Genomic DNA, 15,750 nt, shown 5'->3' on the forward strand with positions numbered 1-15,750 from the left:
AAAGTAGTATGCATGTAGTAGTATGCAAAGTGCATGTGTGCAACCTTACCAACTGTGCAAAGACAAACAATACAATACAGATGATGCAAAACACTTCGGAGACGATGCACCTCTAACTATACCAGAAAACAAGTTGCAGGTGCAGTAATGCAGCTTTAAGACATACAAAAGGAATCCACCAGTGAAAAGAAGACTCCAAACTGCAAAAGATTCAAAATCCATTTGTAAAGTTGGAGGGAGTAATATAAAGAGCATAAGGGTAATAAATACAGAATGCTAAATGCAACCGAGACTGATTGCAACTGGCAATTTGCACCTGAAAACTAATTCAGAGGTAAAATCAGGTCTGGGTTTTGTGCAACCACAGTTTAACTGTTTCTACAGAGCTCCATTCAATAAATACTGTTTTTTACTGTTTTGATTCCGCAGGGGGAAATGATTTCTCTGCATTTAACCCATGCATGCATTCACGCTGTCACCTGTGCAGCACCCAGGGTGGCAGTTTGGGGTCTGGGTGCCTCAGATGCCACGGGTGCAGGCGATACGAACCTTTGAACCCTCATGTCCCAAAGCTGCCCCTCTAACCACTGCGCCGCATCTAGCCGGGCTGCGCAATCAGATCGCCCATGCCGAACGCGCAGTCGCATAATCTAGATTTAGGTCAGGTCTTTACGAGAAACTTCACATTTGCCGGAAAGTCACTGAAGCTTCGTGTGTACGGTTTTAAAATCTAACTTCAACGCAGACAACAGGCCGCTGATGACGCTTGCCGTGCGTGGAAGTGTGTTTAAACGCAGGAAGGCCGGAGGACGTGCATGACCTGCGCTTATTTGACTGAGCTACTATTATAGGGCGGCTCCTGCGAGCGACATCACCCCGAACCGCAAAGGTGGTTGCTTCACCCCAGAGGTACATGCCAAGATACGAACCAATCGTATCAACACACACACACAAACACACACACACACACAGAGGCAGCAGATATGAGGAAGTGGGGTGTGGCCGGATGGCTTCGGAGTGCGTTCAGCTGAAAACACAGCTGTCGACCTTGAACCTTAAAAACAGGATCCAACCTCTACATGTCAACAAGAGTTTTTTTCGTTGTTTTTTAAATTCTTTTATTAAATAATTATTTACGAATCACATAAGAAATCCAACACTTACAGTGAGATAATCTGTAAGGTACTGCATGCAGTAGTTACAGTGTAATCATTTATCAAACATTACAGTTTATAATAAAGTTACAATAAGGAGGATTTAATGCACATTGCACACATTGCACTGTGCTTTCCGGTTAAGTGAAATTCAAAAAATGTCACTTTATAAAGTACAAACGACTTAAAAACAACATATTCCCCGAGATATATGTACATAAACGTCAACCACACGTGACGCTCGACGTGACAGAGCTCGTACCTGAAGACGTGCGCAAAGCTGGTTACTGTTACCTAGGTTTGTCAGTGTCCATTTTCGAGCCGTGTGAGAACTGTTACGAAGCCGTGAAAATAAAAGAGTGTACGCGCCGGGGGAGCCTTTTTATAGCGTCGGTGGAACAGCTGAGCCATCACAAGCTTGATTTAACTTCCTGAGCTGAGAGACGAATTCGGACGAACCGACAAAGCGAACTGTCCGCGGCAGGAGAGAGAGAAGAAAGTGCATAAATACACAACAGCCACTGCAGAAAAATGTAAACAGAATATTTCAGTCCACGACATGTCAAATAGCAAAAGGCGACACGTGTCGGCCGGTGCTTCTGCGGCTCGAGACTGAGACCGACATAAATGAGTCACTGGCTCTTTCGGCTCAGACGCTGCGTTTTTCTTGGCCCGTGAAAAGAGAAGTGGAAAGAGAAGTCCTTCTTTTAGCAAAAGGTGACCTCCGTCGGTGCGTCTCAGTCTTGGCGCCCGGGCCTCCTCGCTTGGCTGTGTTGCAAGGAGTTTAAAACAACTTAAAGAGGGGGCAGCGCCCCCAGGGGTTGTGCAGGGGCTGGGCGCTGCACTGCTCAGTCCTGAGGAGTCTGGTTTATCACCTTCTTCTTACGGACCGAGACCAAGTCGTAGAACGGATCCTTGGTGATGCTCGCTCTGTTTGAAGAAAAGATGTGTGTCATTAGGCCTCGAGAGCAATAGTTGTGTTTTTGTGTACAGGTGTCTGATCGTGCATCTGTGTGCTTGTATGACTCTGGGTCTATAAATCTATTTATACACTTTGTGGGCACCTTTTTTTTTTATCATTTTACAGCGAATGTAGATCAGGGGAAACCAGCTGGCAGCTTTTAGCATGTTATTGCTAAAGGATGTGTGAACTATATTTATTTGAACAACTTTTTTCTTTGTTGGTCAATGCTCCACGTCCATCTTTTGGCTTTGTTTGAGATAAACAGGTAAAATAATTCAAATGTAGCTTTGGATAACCATTCGCAAACCAGTTCTGCACTGGAAACTGTCCCACTGTGGATTTTATGCCACAGTTTATTACAGTGCTCACTTTCATTTGGGGTCTTTGATTTAGACATTAGCGTCATTGCTAACGTTTGACTGTCGGAGCTTTGAGAAGTGTTTGCAGCGCTCACCTACTGTACGTCTGCACTTCCTTCATTTTACCTGCTTTCGGTTCACTATTGTGGCATTTTTCAGCCAGCAGTCTACTCTCCTAATGACTCTTACCACCATCAGCATCATTTCAGAAGATGAGTTTTGTAAAGTCATTGTGTCCCCACACCCACCAGCCACAACATTGAAACCACCGCCATGCCCTAATATTATGTAAGTCTCTCTTGTGCCTCCAAGACAGTAGGTGGAAGAGGCGAAGCCTTTCGGTCCTATGGGTTGAGGGGAGGGGCCTCTATGGGTCATCCCACAGATACTTGATCAGTTTGGATCACCTGTCTCAGCCTGCATCTTGCTGGGGATGGCTGCTGCCATCAAGGAGTGTCATTGCTATGGGGTGGGGGTGCCTGGTCTGGTCTAGGTGGGTGCTACAAGTCTAAGTAACTCACATGAATGAATGCCAGGTACAAAGGTTTCCCAGCAGAACATTGAATTGTCACAAGATGGTCAATGTTATTCACTTCTCCTGTCAGTGGTCGTAATGTTGTGGCTGAATCCACCCAATAATGGCCCTCACAGTTAACACCGACACGAGTAGAGGAACGTGGGCGTGCAGCACATGTATTCTCATGTGTGACGTTTGTGTTTTTGCGGACATCTTCCTATTTGTGTGTATTCCTACGTGGTCTCACCTGATGGCTTCAATCCAGGAGTCTCTCTCTTCGGCGCTGGCGGCGCAGATGGTGTAGGACTGGTGTTTCCCTTCCACCACCCTGCCGTCGGTCTCTGTTTTACACGCCTTGATCTTCTGCCCCCGACTGTTGGGGTTGTACAGCTCCAGGCAGTACTAGACGACACCAGACACATCAACATGAGACTCTGTAAATCCGTGCATCTGCTTCGGTTTAATTCAATTCCCAACTGCGTTGGCGCTGATGGGTAACACAGGTGACTGGATCTTACCGGTTTGCGAGGATATGGCACTTCTCTCACGCAGAGGTTCTCTAGAGGGATGATGCCTCTGGGCTCTTTATCCTGCGGGCAGATCAAAAAGAGGTGGAGTGAGTCAAGGGATGTATACAGACGGCAAGAAGGAAGAGTTGAGAATAAAAATGCCACTGGCGTCAACAACATTAAAAGAAAATGGGGAAGCAGAAGAGATACAGAGACATGACATGGAATATTACAATCTCAGGCACCTTTACTGCAAATGAAAATGCATGTTGCGTTTCAAGGTCTACTTGGACCTAGGATGGGCACTCGCTGAGGTTGTGATCATACATTTTCAAGATTAAAAGCCATTCAAAGTCATCAGGCCGACAAAATTCCTTATAAATGTGCCAAAATCAGCTCAGGATTGTTTCTAAAGTGAAGCACAAGAGAACATCATGGGTGCTGACACTGAAAGAAACCATTGACGGTAGATGGTTTGTTTTGGACCAATCACAGTTATTGCTATGGCATGTTATACAGAGCCACAGTGTTCCTAAAGCGTACCTACAGAATACAGCATATTAATACCAAGCACTATGATCACCTAGTGCATGGTAGGGCTCATAAATACCTTAATTGTCATGTAATATGTTGAACTGTCGCAGTGTTTACGTCATCCCCAGTTGACCTTGTCTTGGCGTTTGGATTGTGTCTGCTTCAAACCTTTGTCAAGACCCGATTTCCTATGTTACTGTTGCTAGGTTAGGCAAACACGGTATGCATGGCATGTGGGCAGGGGTCCATTCCCCCAGAGAAATGTTTAAAGAACCTTCTAACTTAGTTAGAATTAAAACTCATAATTGTGTTTCTTTGAAAATTTGAAATTTGTACGGTACACTTCCGTCAGACTCGCTCACGTTTTCGTTTAATTTAACACTACGCTCTGCTCTGCCTCCACCAGCGACAAGGAAATGTCGGATTACACACTGCCTTGTTTTTACAACGCTCAGAGCGGTTGGCATGGCAACTGGTGGTTCCCATTATGTCACATCCTGTTTCAATAACGTCAAAGGACTAAGACGAAACTGATCCCAAAAAATTGAAACTTGAACAACATTATATTAACTACCTAAAATGACAGAAACTATCCTGGAAAATGTTTATTTGACGTGTATTTTAGTGTTTTAGTTTGGAGCAAGCCCCATTCACTAACATGGAGGGGGCGGAGCTTATGACCTATACTGCAGCCAGTTACAAGGGGGAGCTCTACTTGCTTTGGCTTAAATTTTGAGTAGCAGTTCATGCCGGAGTCCATTCCCATAAAAAAAAAAAAAGTTTAAAAATCCGTAGACCTAGTTAGCATTAAAACTCATAATTGTGTTTATTTAAAAAAATTAAATAAAAAAACATAGGAAGTTTGGACTTGACAAAGGATAGGAGCCATCTTATTGGCGATCAGCAGACCAATCAGAAGGTCAGCTATGGTGCGTACCAACCCCAGGCATACTCAAAAAGAGACTCTATCTTAAAAAGCCTGAATGCCTGACAAGAATTATGAATGACATCAGAAATTATCTCAATGAACGGCCACAACAGTACGTTGTGTGTTTGACGTAGTGACACAATACTTTGGTGATGTGGACTAAAATGAATGCAGGGACTTTAAGGCTGTTCAGACTGAGTTCGAGGTTGTGTGACGATCACTCTTGGACACTTACGGTGGTGAATTCAAAGTAATAGAGGCAGTTGTCAGTCAGAATGAACCATCGCCTCTTCCACGTCTTAACGCGACCGCCTGAAACAGAGACGGAAAAAGTGTCATGTACGCAACCTTCCACGGCCGTTGTGTCATTAGCAAGCAATCACATAAGACAATCTTCCAATATTGGGTCATTTTCTCAGCGCTTCCTCTGTACTTTCCAGTTTTTCACTTTACGTGGCAGCTTAATTGTAACGTAGTGCCAACCGCACGTCACCGTGTTAATGTCTCAAATGCAAAGCTTTCATTTCAGGGAGCTTCTTAGAGAGGCATTTTTACCCAGTTTGAGGAGCCAGCCTTCCCTGTCGGGGTTGAAGAAGGTGTGGGTCAGGTCGTTCCCGTCGTCCTCTGGGATCTTGAAAGGCTCGTTGCGTATGCTTTCGTAAAGTTTCTGAGAAGGACAGAAGGTGAAACGATTAAATAAAAACACAAAAACGTTCGGCGATGAAATTATTTTACAGCTAACTGTGAGGCAGTTAACAAAAAAATTAAGAAAATGCTAGAAGCTAAAATGCTGCCGTCATATTTGCATGTCCCTCTCCATTCAAACCGAAACACCAGAATACATTCAAATGTGTGAGTGACTCATAATGAGGTGTTGTCAGTGAGAGTGGGTTGTGTTCGCACATTTTTTTTAATCGAACGCCACCGTCTGGGAGACATACGATCTCCTGTGACCTATTATTAGCTGCTCCGGGCCTGTTAGCGTTATTATATATTTTATTTTCTCACTTTTTCAGTTTACTGCATGTAATTATGGCATTCATTTCGGATATCTTTCACTTAATTGAAACTTATTTTAACACCTAGCACTATAAACAAAAAAGGCTATTTAAAGGCTGCACCCCAGCGGCGCAGCCTTTAAATAGACCTGTACTCAGGAAACCAAAACTGAATTTATTTTCCGATCAAGGATTATCAGTCAGAGAAATAACCCATCTGTACCACCATGGTTATTATACTAGTACTGCATTAATTGGCTTTCTTTTTGTATCTCTCCATCCTGCAATTTTATTTTATTTTATTTTTCTTCCTCTGAATCTGTCCTTTACCTGCGTCTTAGTATATCTTATATAACACTAAGCCAGTGTGAACAATGCTCCTTCATGACGATGAACACGGACGCTGAGTCAGTCCCAGATACACGCTACAGACATGCTGCCATAAATACCCGCGGTGCCAAATGTGAATGTGATCTGCAGCTGGAAACAGTTTGCTCACTCCTGTTTGGAAAATGACCGCTTCAGTCCACCACGCCTGACCGTATGAGGAAGACATCGAGCCTTTTTAAAAACCTGAAGATGTGTTTTTGTTAGAGTTTTAACATCTCGTACAAGACTGGGCTTTGGGGAAAGTGTAAATTCAAGTGCAAGACAAACCAATTTGGTGTTTTTGTTTGTTAAAGTGACATACAGCACGCTGAAATTTATGAATTTGCATTTTGCGTTGGAAAATAATGAGCAAGAATACTGCACCGTTGATGGTTGCATTCTTGCAATAGATGTTGCATGTTGGTGGCTATTTACTAGAGGCAGGAGTGGAATTGTTTAGCTTCGCTACCGCTGGGCTATCACTTCCTAGTGCATAGTTTGCAAACAGGCATTGGCTGGAATCTCTCACCGACAGCAGATCGTTAGGTAGATCCTCTCCGTTGTTGATGCCTCTGTTCATGGAGATGAAACGCTCCAGAGTGGTCTTGTCCTTCACGTTGGGGTTGTGGAGGCTGGTGTTCAGCATGATGATGGCAAAAGACAGGATGTAGCACGTGTCTGGCGTTGGGAGGGAAGATGCACACACACACACAGAAAACACGAATAAGAGGAAGCACAACGCAGCGATTCCGGTGAAGATTTTTTCGGTGATGTAGTTGACAAGAAAAAAAAAAAAACAGAATTAACAAAGATGAGCGAAAAGGAAGAAAAAAAAAAGAAGAAACGAGAGTCAAAAAGCACAGACGATGCGGTCATTTCCAAACATCCACTGCCAAACACGTGCCTTTCACACACACACACACACAAAGCAAAGACATGAAGAAGAGACTAACCGGTTGACTGGAAGACGTGAGTGTTGCAGTCGCAGTAGCGTGTGGCGAAGGCCTCCATCATACGGTCGATCTTCTGAGCCTCACCAGGCAGACGGAAACTCCACAGAAACTGTCTGTCACATACACACCACAGCAACATGAGACCACTGCGCGCACGCAACCCATGCAGGTGTATATTTAGGTTTGTGACCAGAATGCAAACTATAGTCACAGATGTCAAAGCTGCACTCAAGCCACCTCATGATCGTAATTTGCTGTATTTGCCGTATTTGCCGTATTTATTTGAGCAGCTAGCGAGACATGTGATCAGCCCACAGAGGCCTGTTTACTGGAAATACTTGTGCACTTCTTCAGTGATTTAGACTAACAAGAGACTGATTAGCAGCGCTTGTGCCATCAGCTACTGCCTAAAATGCTCGCGAAGCCAATGCTAGCGCTGTCGTGTGAAGCAGCAGCGATATTTACCCTGTTGTCAATCTCACTTTGGCGTATTAGCACGCTAACGATGGCGCCAAAGGCCAAAATACCTTGTCTCTTCCTTCCTGTGATGACTCACTCTCTACACTCCCAGCGCAAGGTGCAGACTTTCTGATATAGATTTGTAACCACGGCGAGATAGCATCAATATGATGCCAACGACATCGCCTCAGATTTGTCAGAAACCTCTGCGAAACCACAACAAACATGAAATTGTCCTCGTCTCCTTTACATTTTCTACACGTCTCACTTGTGGAGCGCTCTTTGTTTTGGGTCACATTATTGTATATTTTCACTTCCTAATGTTGTCTAGGTCTCCCCTTGTTGCCTCCAAAACAGTTGTGACTCATCAGAGAATGGACGTGGGCCTTCTGAGGGTGTCCTGTGGTGTCTGGCTACAGAATGTTGCTAGTGGAGGGCCTTTGAGGGGAGGGACCTCTGTGGATCATCCCACAGATACTTGATCAGTTTGGGATCTAGGGAATTTGGAGGCCAGATCAACACTTTGTGCTGTTCTTTGTGTTTTTTTGAAGTGTTTTTGTGTGTCTGCATCCTGCTGGGGATGGCTGCTGCCATCGAGGAGTGTCATTGCTATTGAGTGGGGGTGTCTGGTCTGGTCTAGGTGGGTGCTACATGTCTAAGTAACCAAAGGTCCAAAGGTTTCCCAGCAGAACATTGTATTGTCACAAGATGGTCAGTGTTATTTACTTCTCCTCTCAGTGGTTTTAATGTTGTGGCCCATTAGTGTAGACCTACAAATGAATTGTATCTGCCCGATTTCAAAGAATTGCTCATACATAGCACATTTTACTTGTCCTTGAATACATTTTTTTGTTGTTTGTTTCTTTTAAATAACACGCAAAATGGACGGAATAAGCCCTGAAGCATGGGGTGGTCTTGCATCAAGATTACAAAGCAAAAACCACGAACTGCGTCACGACAACACATGAAATGAGTTGTCGATTGACACCGAGCAGGTAACTTAAGTCTGCCGGTCGCCACCACAGGTAGGGTCGTGTATGACTTTTCAGAGCTGCTGACATTTCAGGGTGAGCAGCACACTGCTTGTGGAAACTCACCACAAGTAGGCTGCTGGTAACTTGTACAGTCAGTGTTCAGAAACTCTGACTGGATTATGTGATCATGTTGCACCAACCGGTAGCTGGATAGTGGTGAGACTTGATCGTGCAAAGACCCCGTCATTAAATGTGGTTTTCTTATTCATTTCTGAATGCCTACATGTGACAGTTTCAGTGGACACATTTTGATTGACCTGTGTTTCCAGTGTAATATCAGATTTTGCTTGTCCAAGTCGTGCTTTTTTCTGCACGTGCCACATCGTTTGTAATTGTTAAACACAATTCATGGTATTCTTGTTTATCGCTTTTCCGTCGTCACCTATACAAGGCACTACACATATTACAGGCTCTGGAGTGAAGACAAAAGGGCTCTGACCTGAGGGCCTGCACCAGATTGAGATCGGAGAACTCATGCAGCTCCACGAAAGCCTTCAGGGTCTGGAGGTGGAGCTCCTCTCTGCGGGGTGGAGGTTGGAGACCAATGAAACCAAAGCACGGTCTTCACTTTTTCACAGTGAAACCACTCTTCAAAGCCCCCCCTGCTAATCTTGCTACTACTTTTTTTTTCCTTTCCCCCACTCGCCATCACCGCCTCGCTCTTTCTTCCATAGGTCTCGTTGTCTTTCTCTTTCTTTCTTTCTCACCCTTTCTTGTTAACACCCATCATTATTTCCTTCTTCTCCTCCGCATCCTCACCTTTCTCCAAGGAATTCACCGATGGCCGTCTTGTTGAGTCCTTCCTCCTTGTAGAGGAACTCGGCGATGGACTGGGCGCCTCCGTCCAGGAGCTTGTTCTCCACCAAGTAACTGATGCCCTGCACGCAAACATTGTTGACCAGTGTGAGCTTTGGCAGTATTTTTATTGCTTTTTGTTTCACATGCTATTGCACACATGCAAATAAACAGTTCCGCTTTATGACATAGTGCACAGGAAGCTTGCATTAACGCACAGATGTCCGTAGAGGTAAAAATGTGTTTAGTTTCATGATGATCTCATCTCCAGTTGCACCAACAGTGCGAGCTTGCAGCTTCTGTAATTCCAATTCCTTAAAATCAAATCTCTCTTCCTCTTTCTGCTCCACCTCCGAGCTTAGAGAGGAAAGGGATGTCTAAAAATACATAGCATTTATGCACACACACAACATATACCCTACAACCTTTCTTCCAAATTACTTTAAACCCGACGCCTTCATGTTGCCTTAAAGGGGAAATGACTGTGAAGTCACATCCGAATATTAATTCAATCAACCGAGCTATCTCACCAAACAGAAAATTAGTTCACCCTCAAACAAACGCCACCATGGCGACGCTTTTACTTTTGCTGTTGCAAACATTCGCTCTCTCGACCTTGATAAGTTTAAACCAACAAGCAGAAAACCACAGAAAGCGCTGTGGGCCTGCATTCAGTGTCAGTTCTCAGGCTTGGGTGTTAGAGGAAGTCCACACACGGCGACATACTGCTCGCTGATGGCTGCCGGTTCAAAAAGCCCAAACGGTGACATGTAAGAAGTTTCTTTGAAAACATTCAAGAATAGCATCGGGTCACGTCTTAGTTAGACTTTCACTGGGCAGAGTATTTTAGCTGCAACACGTTAACGCTTTGCTGATATTTGTAGCTCGGCACATACGTGCTTCGAAGCTCACCTTCTTGGGGTCCATGTTGAATTTCTTCTTCCCATTTGAGAATTGTTTGCTCTTCTCTATAGTCTTGCTGAAAGGAAAACAACAAAGAGAGGTGAGTATATTGTGGAGAACTTGTGGTTTGAGGAGCAGCTTTAGGGCTGTGCGGTCGCTGGTTTGATCCCCACTGCGTCCTTGGCTGAGGTGCTTTGAACCACCTTCCTCCCCAAAACTGCTCCCCCGGTGCCTTGCTTGGCTCCCCACTGCTCCAAGTGTGCTCACTCGTATGGGGTAAACGCAGACCACAAAGTCCTTGAATATGGATATGAGCCAAATAAAGCTGAAGTGATCTGACTCACTGAAAATTTACACTGAATACAGTTCCCCAAATGTAAGAAATTACTTTACTGTAGCTGGTTTAAAATTAAATAACCACTAAAAATTAATATTTTAAACATATTTCCGAAAGATTGTCTGGATATTTAAAAAAATGGAGATTCGCCTTGACAACCATAGCCGTTTAACTAGAATTAAAAAGGAAGCAACTCTTGAATGCGTCAGTGCACAGTCATAATCTGCAACTCTAATCAAAAAAGGGACATATCCGGTTAACATGAGGCTAGTTTCGAATGATTTATCCATTGATTAACATGTTTCAGACTAAATACCTAATCCGTGCTTGACGGCCTTGAAAAGGGCTGTCAAACATAAGGCCCGTGGGCCAAAACCGGCTCGCCAGATGGTTCAGTCGGGCCCACTAGGTGAATTTGGAAACTACATAAAAGAAAATTTTCACTCAAAGTAACTGCTGTTCTGACTTTTTATTAGGAGTTGCGGACAGAGCGAAACACTGAGACCTGGAACTAAACAATAGATGGTAGCAATGTGCTGAAACGTTACCTGTTTATCTTAAAAAAATTCAGTTTATTCATTAAATGTTTTGCAAAAGGATAGTTCCTTAAATGTGGACATTGTGATAGTGTACTTGTTCTTCTTTGCACTAAAACGAAGGGAAAGTATGGGTTATTATGCTATTTATTGGTTTGACACCCGTGGCCAAATGTGGCCCGCCAGTGGGTCTAACCTGGCCCGCAGTGTGAATTCGCAAAATTGTGCTCAAATTGCACTAGTTCATTAAATGTAAACATTTAATGTAAACATTTAATGAACTACAATGAGTTTGACACCCCTGGCCTAGACCTTCGGCTACGTAGCAGGATCGCGCGTTTTATCGAGGCTTATTTATCAGTGGAGCGCTGTGAGGAAACGTCCGTTATCTTTGTTATGGATTATCAGGTGTTGGTCCGGAAAAAAAGCGTCGGTTGCGGCCGCTGCCGTGATCATATCTTGCAGTCACCACACAAGTCACTCATTGGAGCTGACGTGCACGCAGCACAGTGCACACTTCACACTTTACACCACAGCGGTATTGGCCGTGCTAATAGCACTAGCACAGTGTGATACAGACATTGACAGATAAAGATTTTCCACTGCACATCAAACATCGCAAAGGGGCTAGTGGCGCTCCTAGTCTCTGGAGGCCCCTTGGCAAAGATGTATCGGTGCTATCCCGCCAGTATGAACTAGTGGAATGTCAATCATTTACACGAACCCAACTGGCATTTTAAATTGGGATAGCAGAACAAACAATGTTTTGGCAGCACACTGTAACATGGGACTGGGAGAAGATTACTGGAAAGTCGCCGTGAAACCGAAACACGCATGACATTTAAGCATCTGTGCAGCAGGAGCATTTAGTGGGCGTTCTAAACAGCGGGATGGTGTATAAAAAGAAATTCTGGTCGGTGAGGTGCGCGTAGGGATTCCCCCCCGCCCCACTGAAACTTACTTTTCTTCTGCAGACTCGAAGCTGAGTATTTCCGCCATGACGTTGTCTATCTCATTCTTTAACTTCTGGATAGGGCAGAAAAGCGAGAGAAAGGTCTTTAGTCGTTTGTATCCTTCGGAGCAACAGGCCGAAGACCAGAGACACATGAACAATACGGGATGTTGTGGTATTTGGCCGAGTGTGTTACCTGGATATCATCCAGAAGGTCTTCCTTATACGTCTTGATGTTCTCGATCTCCATCTTCTCGTCGGCTGTGAAATCTGAGGAAACTGCACGAAGAACAAGGGAGCAGGCACGTCAAACTCGAATTCGTCAGGAATTCTAGTTCCACTTCTCAAAAAATACAATCAATCACCCAACGACTTCCCTTCCTTCAGCACTTTCCTTTGAAATAATGACACAGTTCAGTTTGATGGCGCTCAGTCAGTCAGTCAGTCAGTCAGTCAATGAATCAGGGAGTTCACCTTACATCTCTGTGACGGCGCACAAAGACTCGATCATTTCCATATTCCCCTGTGTGTGTGTGTGTGTTGTTTATTCGCACCGCATAAAAAGAAAAGAGGTTTCACTGGAAAACATGCGAGACAGGTGTTGTGGTTTTCTCGCGAACGATACCTATCACCACGGTGTATTAATATGTTTCCTGAAAAGGCCACACATGCAGCGAGTGCACACAAAACCATGGATGTGTGTTCAAATACGTTCTGTCAAACATTAAGCCCCCCTGTCCCACGTTACAGGAATCAGTTGTTAAGAACACTTTCGGGCTCCGTCGCATCAGCCGTTGCATCACCGGAGAGTTACCTCGACGAGCCACAGTTCCTCTCGCCGTGATGCTGCAGCAACGAGGACTCAGTTCCTGTCGCATTAAACAGTGTGAGGAAGGCGAAATAAATTTAGCAGACGCACTTTCTTTAGCTCTGAACAGCAGCGGTCGAAGGCGATTGAACCACCTTTGTTCAGGTTTGTTTGTTAGAGGTGAGAGACGTTTGTCTGTGAGTCAGCTAGGTGAAAAAGTAAAGGTCCACATACACCCATCAGGCGTAACATTATGACCACCTTCCCACGTTTGTGTAGGTCTCTTGTGACTCATCAGAGAATGGACGTGGGCCTTCTGAGGGCGTCCTGCGGTGTCTGGCAACAGGGTGTTCTTAGTGGGGGGCCTTTGGGTCCTATGGGTTGAGGAGATCATCCCACAGATGTTTTTTTGAGTTGTTCCTAAGGCGTTTTTGTGTGTGTGCTGCTGCCCGGGTCAAGGAGCGTCATTGCTATGGGGTGGGGGTGTCTGGTCTGGTCTAGTCTGGTCTGGTCTAGGTGGGTCAACTACATGTCTAAGTAACACCCATGAACGCATGAATGAATGCCACGTCCAAACGTTTCCCAGCACAACACTGAATTGTCACAAGATGGTCATTGTTATTCACTTCTCCCGTGAGTGGTCATAACGTTGTGGTTGATGTGTGTATTCGCTTAGTGTCATTCTGCGAGCCCACATCTTCAGTTATGACATCAGTGCGGACAGAAGTCATGAGGGGTTTGGCCGAGGATGGACTTCTCTTTTCTTTGACTGCTCACTGAAAAGGGGGGTGACTTCACAACACTGAGTATCCTTCCTAACTGCTGACTCCTCTGATCTTACGGTCTCACGCCCCGAGCCGAGAACCAGCAGATCAGGCGTCTGAAAGCGTGTCACCTGTAACTCTAGCTCCCGCATTGCAACGATGCTCAAGCGCCCATACGCGGCTTGATCGTGAGGCAACATTTGCTGCGCAAACGTTGCCCCTCGGCTCAGTGGTGAGGCAGCATCTCACAAGCAACGCTGACGTTCAAAAGGGAGAATCAGCGATGACTGTCACTGAACTCTGGGCAGGAGTGGGCTGATGAACGTAGCCTATCTATGATGAATCCTAGATTGTTCTACAGTTTTGTTTTAGTAAAAGATGCCTTCAGGATTCATCCCCATACATAAAAAAGAAAACGCAGAGAGTACAAAAAAAATACTGCAAACACTTCCTCTACACATATGTGAGATGTTTGCTGCTAATGATATGACCACAGGACTTCCACTTCCCCACCCTTCCTTTACACATCTTGTGAAACAAAGCTGCTGACAGGCATCACAACCCACCCCCCCATTTAAACAATTTACACTTTGGGTTTAGCCTGAAATATAGAATTAAAGGTTTATCTTATTTTATCTAATCTTAACTAGCTCAATAGAGTGGCTTTAAAGTCTGACTGTTTGGACGTCCAAAGCCGACCAAACATAACTACTTCTGTTTTTATATTATTATCGGTGATGTGCAGTCCTGACGGGTGTGAGCGTATCTTCCCCATTTAGTACCACACTGCGCCTCCTGTGCATTTATCCACCACAGGGTGCAGATGATGTTAAACGGCAGACCAAAAACTTGCACATCACAGCTGACAGTGTGAAAAACTGGAAGCTTCTATGACAAGCAGCTAGGGTGCAATTTAACACCAAATATGCGCTTTCTTTTTTTTTTTTTTTCTAGACAAGACACCCAAATCAGAAGCATACTTGATAGTCAAACACCTCATTGTGACAATTATGCATGTAACTGACAAAACACAGGACATAATATTGCAGTTAAATCCCTGATATCTGTTTTAAAACAATACCATAGAGCATTTTTAGAACACATATTCAAAGTTGAGCATTAACAAAAGTTGAATATCTATAATAAGATATTAAACAATCAATAAAAGGGGAGGAGAATAAAGTAAAGTCTTACCCATTTGGCAATTGGTCATTTATATCCAAGAAGGAAAAAAAGAAAAGAAAATAATAACAGTGTCAGAAACCAAACAGCTGAGTCGTAGAGTCGATTAAGATATCAAGTTGTGCAGCTGCTTGGACTCACAGTGCAGTTAAAAAGCTGCATGAAGCTGATGCCCTCTTTTAAGCCCATCCTCCCCCACCTCTGTCACGACGTCAAAAGCGTACGTGAGCTCACGTCGGGTGGGAGGGAAGGCCTTCAAAATAAAATAGTCAGCGAACTCCTGCAATCACACAAGGGCTGGTTCATGTTTTTGTTTTGTTTTGTTTTTTAATATAGTCAAAGAATTAGGATCTCAACGTGCCTATATTGGTTGTCAGAATAAAAACGAAGAGGATTTTGAGTTCTGAAATTCGGTCGTGCGGGATGTGAATTTTATTTTGAAAGCCGGGTTTATCGTCCCACGTTAATTCAGATTCAGGAAACTTTTATTGCAGAGGTAGTATGGGTAATGACTATAACAATAATAATAATAATAATAATAATAATAATAATAATAATAATAATAAAGACAAAAACTACAATCAAAAAATAATTAATAAATAAATAAAAGCATTTCATTTATAGACACCTTTCAGGACACTCAAGGTCACGCACAAAATTGTTAAAATAAAACACAATTAAAATTACACACATAC

At 44.0% G+C, this 15,750-nt stretch overlaps 1 protein-coding gene across 1 annotated transcript; it reads right to left on the reverse strand.

Annotated features, from left to right (window-relative positions):
* Positions 1-1,111: 1,111 nt before the first annotated feature.
* Positions 1,112-15,229, reverse strand: cyth4b (cytohesin 4b). The gene is made up of 13 exons (XM_084563351.1): positions 15,068-15,229; positions 12,498-12,580; positions 12,311-12,375; positions 10,486-10,552; positions 9,538-9,656; positions 9,218-9,298; positions 7,286-7,398; positions 6,862-7,010; positions 5,521-5,632; positions 5,201-5,277; positions 3,513-3,584; positions 3,242-3,396; positions 1,112-2,084 (listed from the first exon to the last, which is right to left on the reverse strand). The coding sequence occupies exons 1-13, from the start codon at positions 15,084-15,086 to the stop codon at positions 2,003-2,005; spliced, it is 1,194 nt and encodes a 397-aa protein (XP_084419477.1). The 5' UTR covers positions 15,087-15,229; the 3' UTR covers positions 1,112-2,002.
* Positions 15,230-15,750: the final 521 nt, after the last annotated feature.

The sequence above is a fragment of the Chelon labrosus genome (assembly GCF_963514085.1).
Source record: "Chelon labrosus genome assembly, chromosome: 2".
Taxonomy (NCBI): Eukaryota; Metazoa; Chordata; class Actinopteri; order Mugiliformes; family Mugilidae; genus Chelon; species Chelon labrosus.

What these genes read in the sequence shown, in the direction of transcription:
- cyth4b (XM_084563351.1), bottom strand. An exon ending in ACCTTCTGGATGATATCCAG is followed by an intron (nt 12,376 to 12,497) that starts GTAACACACTCG and finishes TGCCCTATCCAG; the next exon opens with AAGTTAAAGAATGAGATAGA. An exon ending in TCAACATGGACCCCAAGAAG is followed by an intron (nt 9,657 to 10,485) that starts GTGAGCTTCGAA and finishes GTTTGCGTGCAG; the next exon opens with GGCATCAGTTACTTGGTGGA.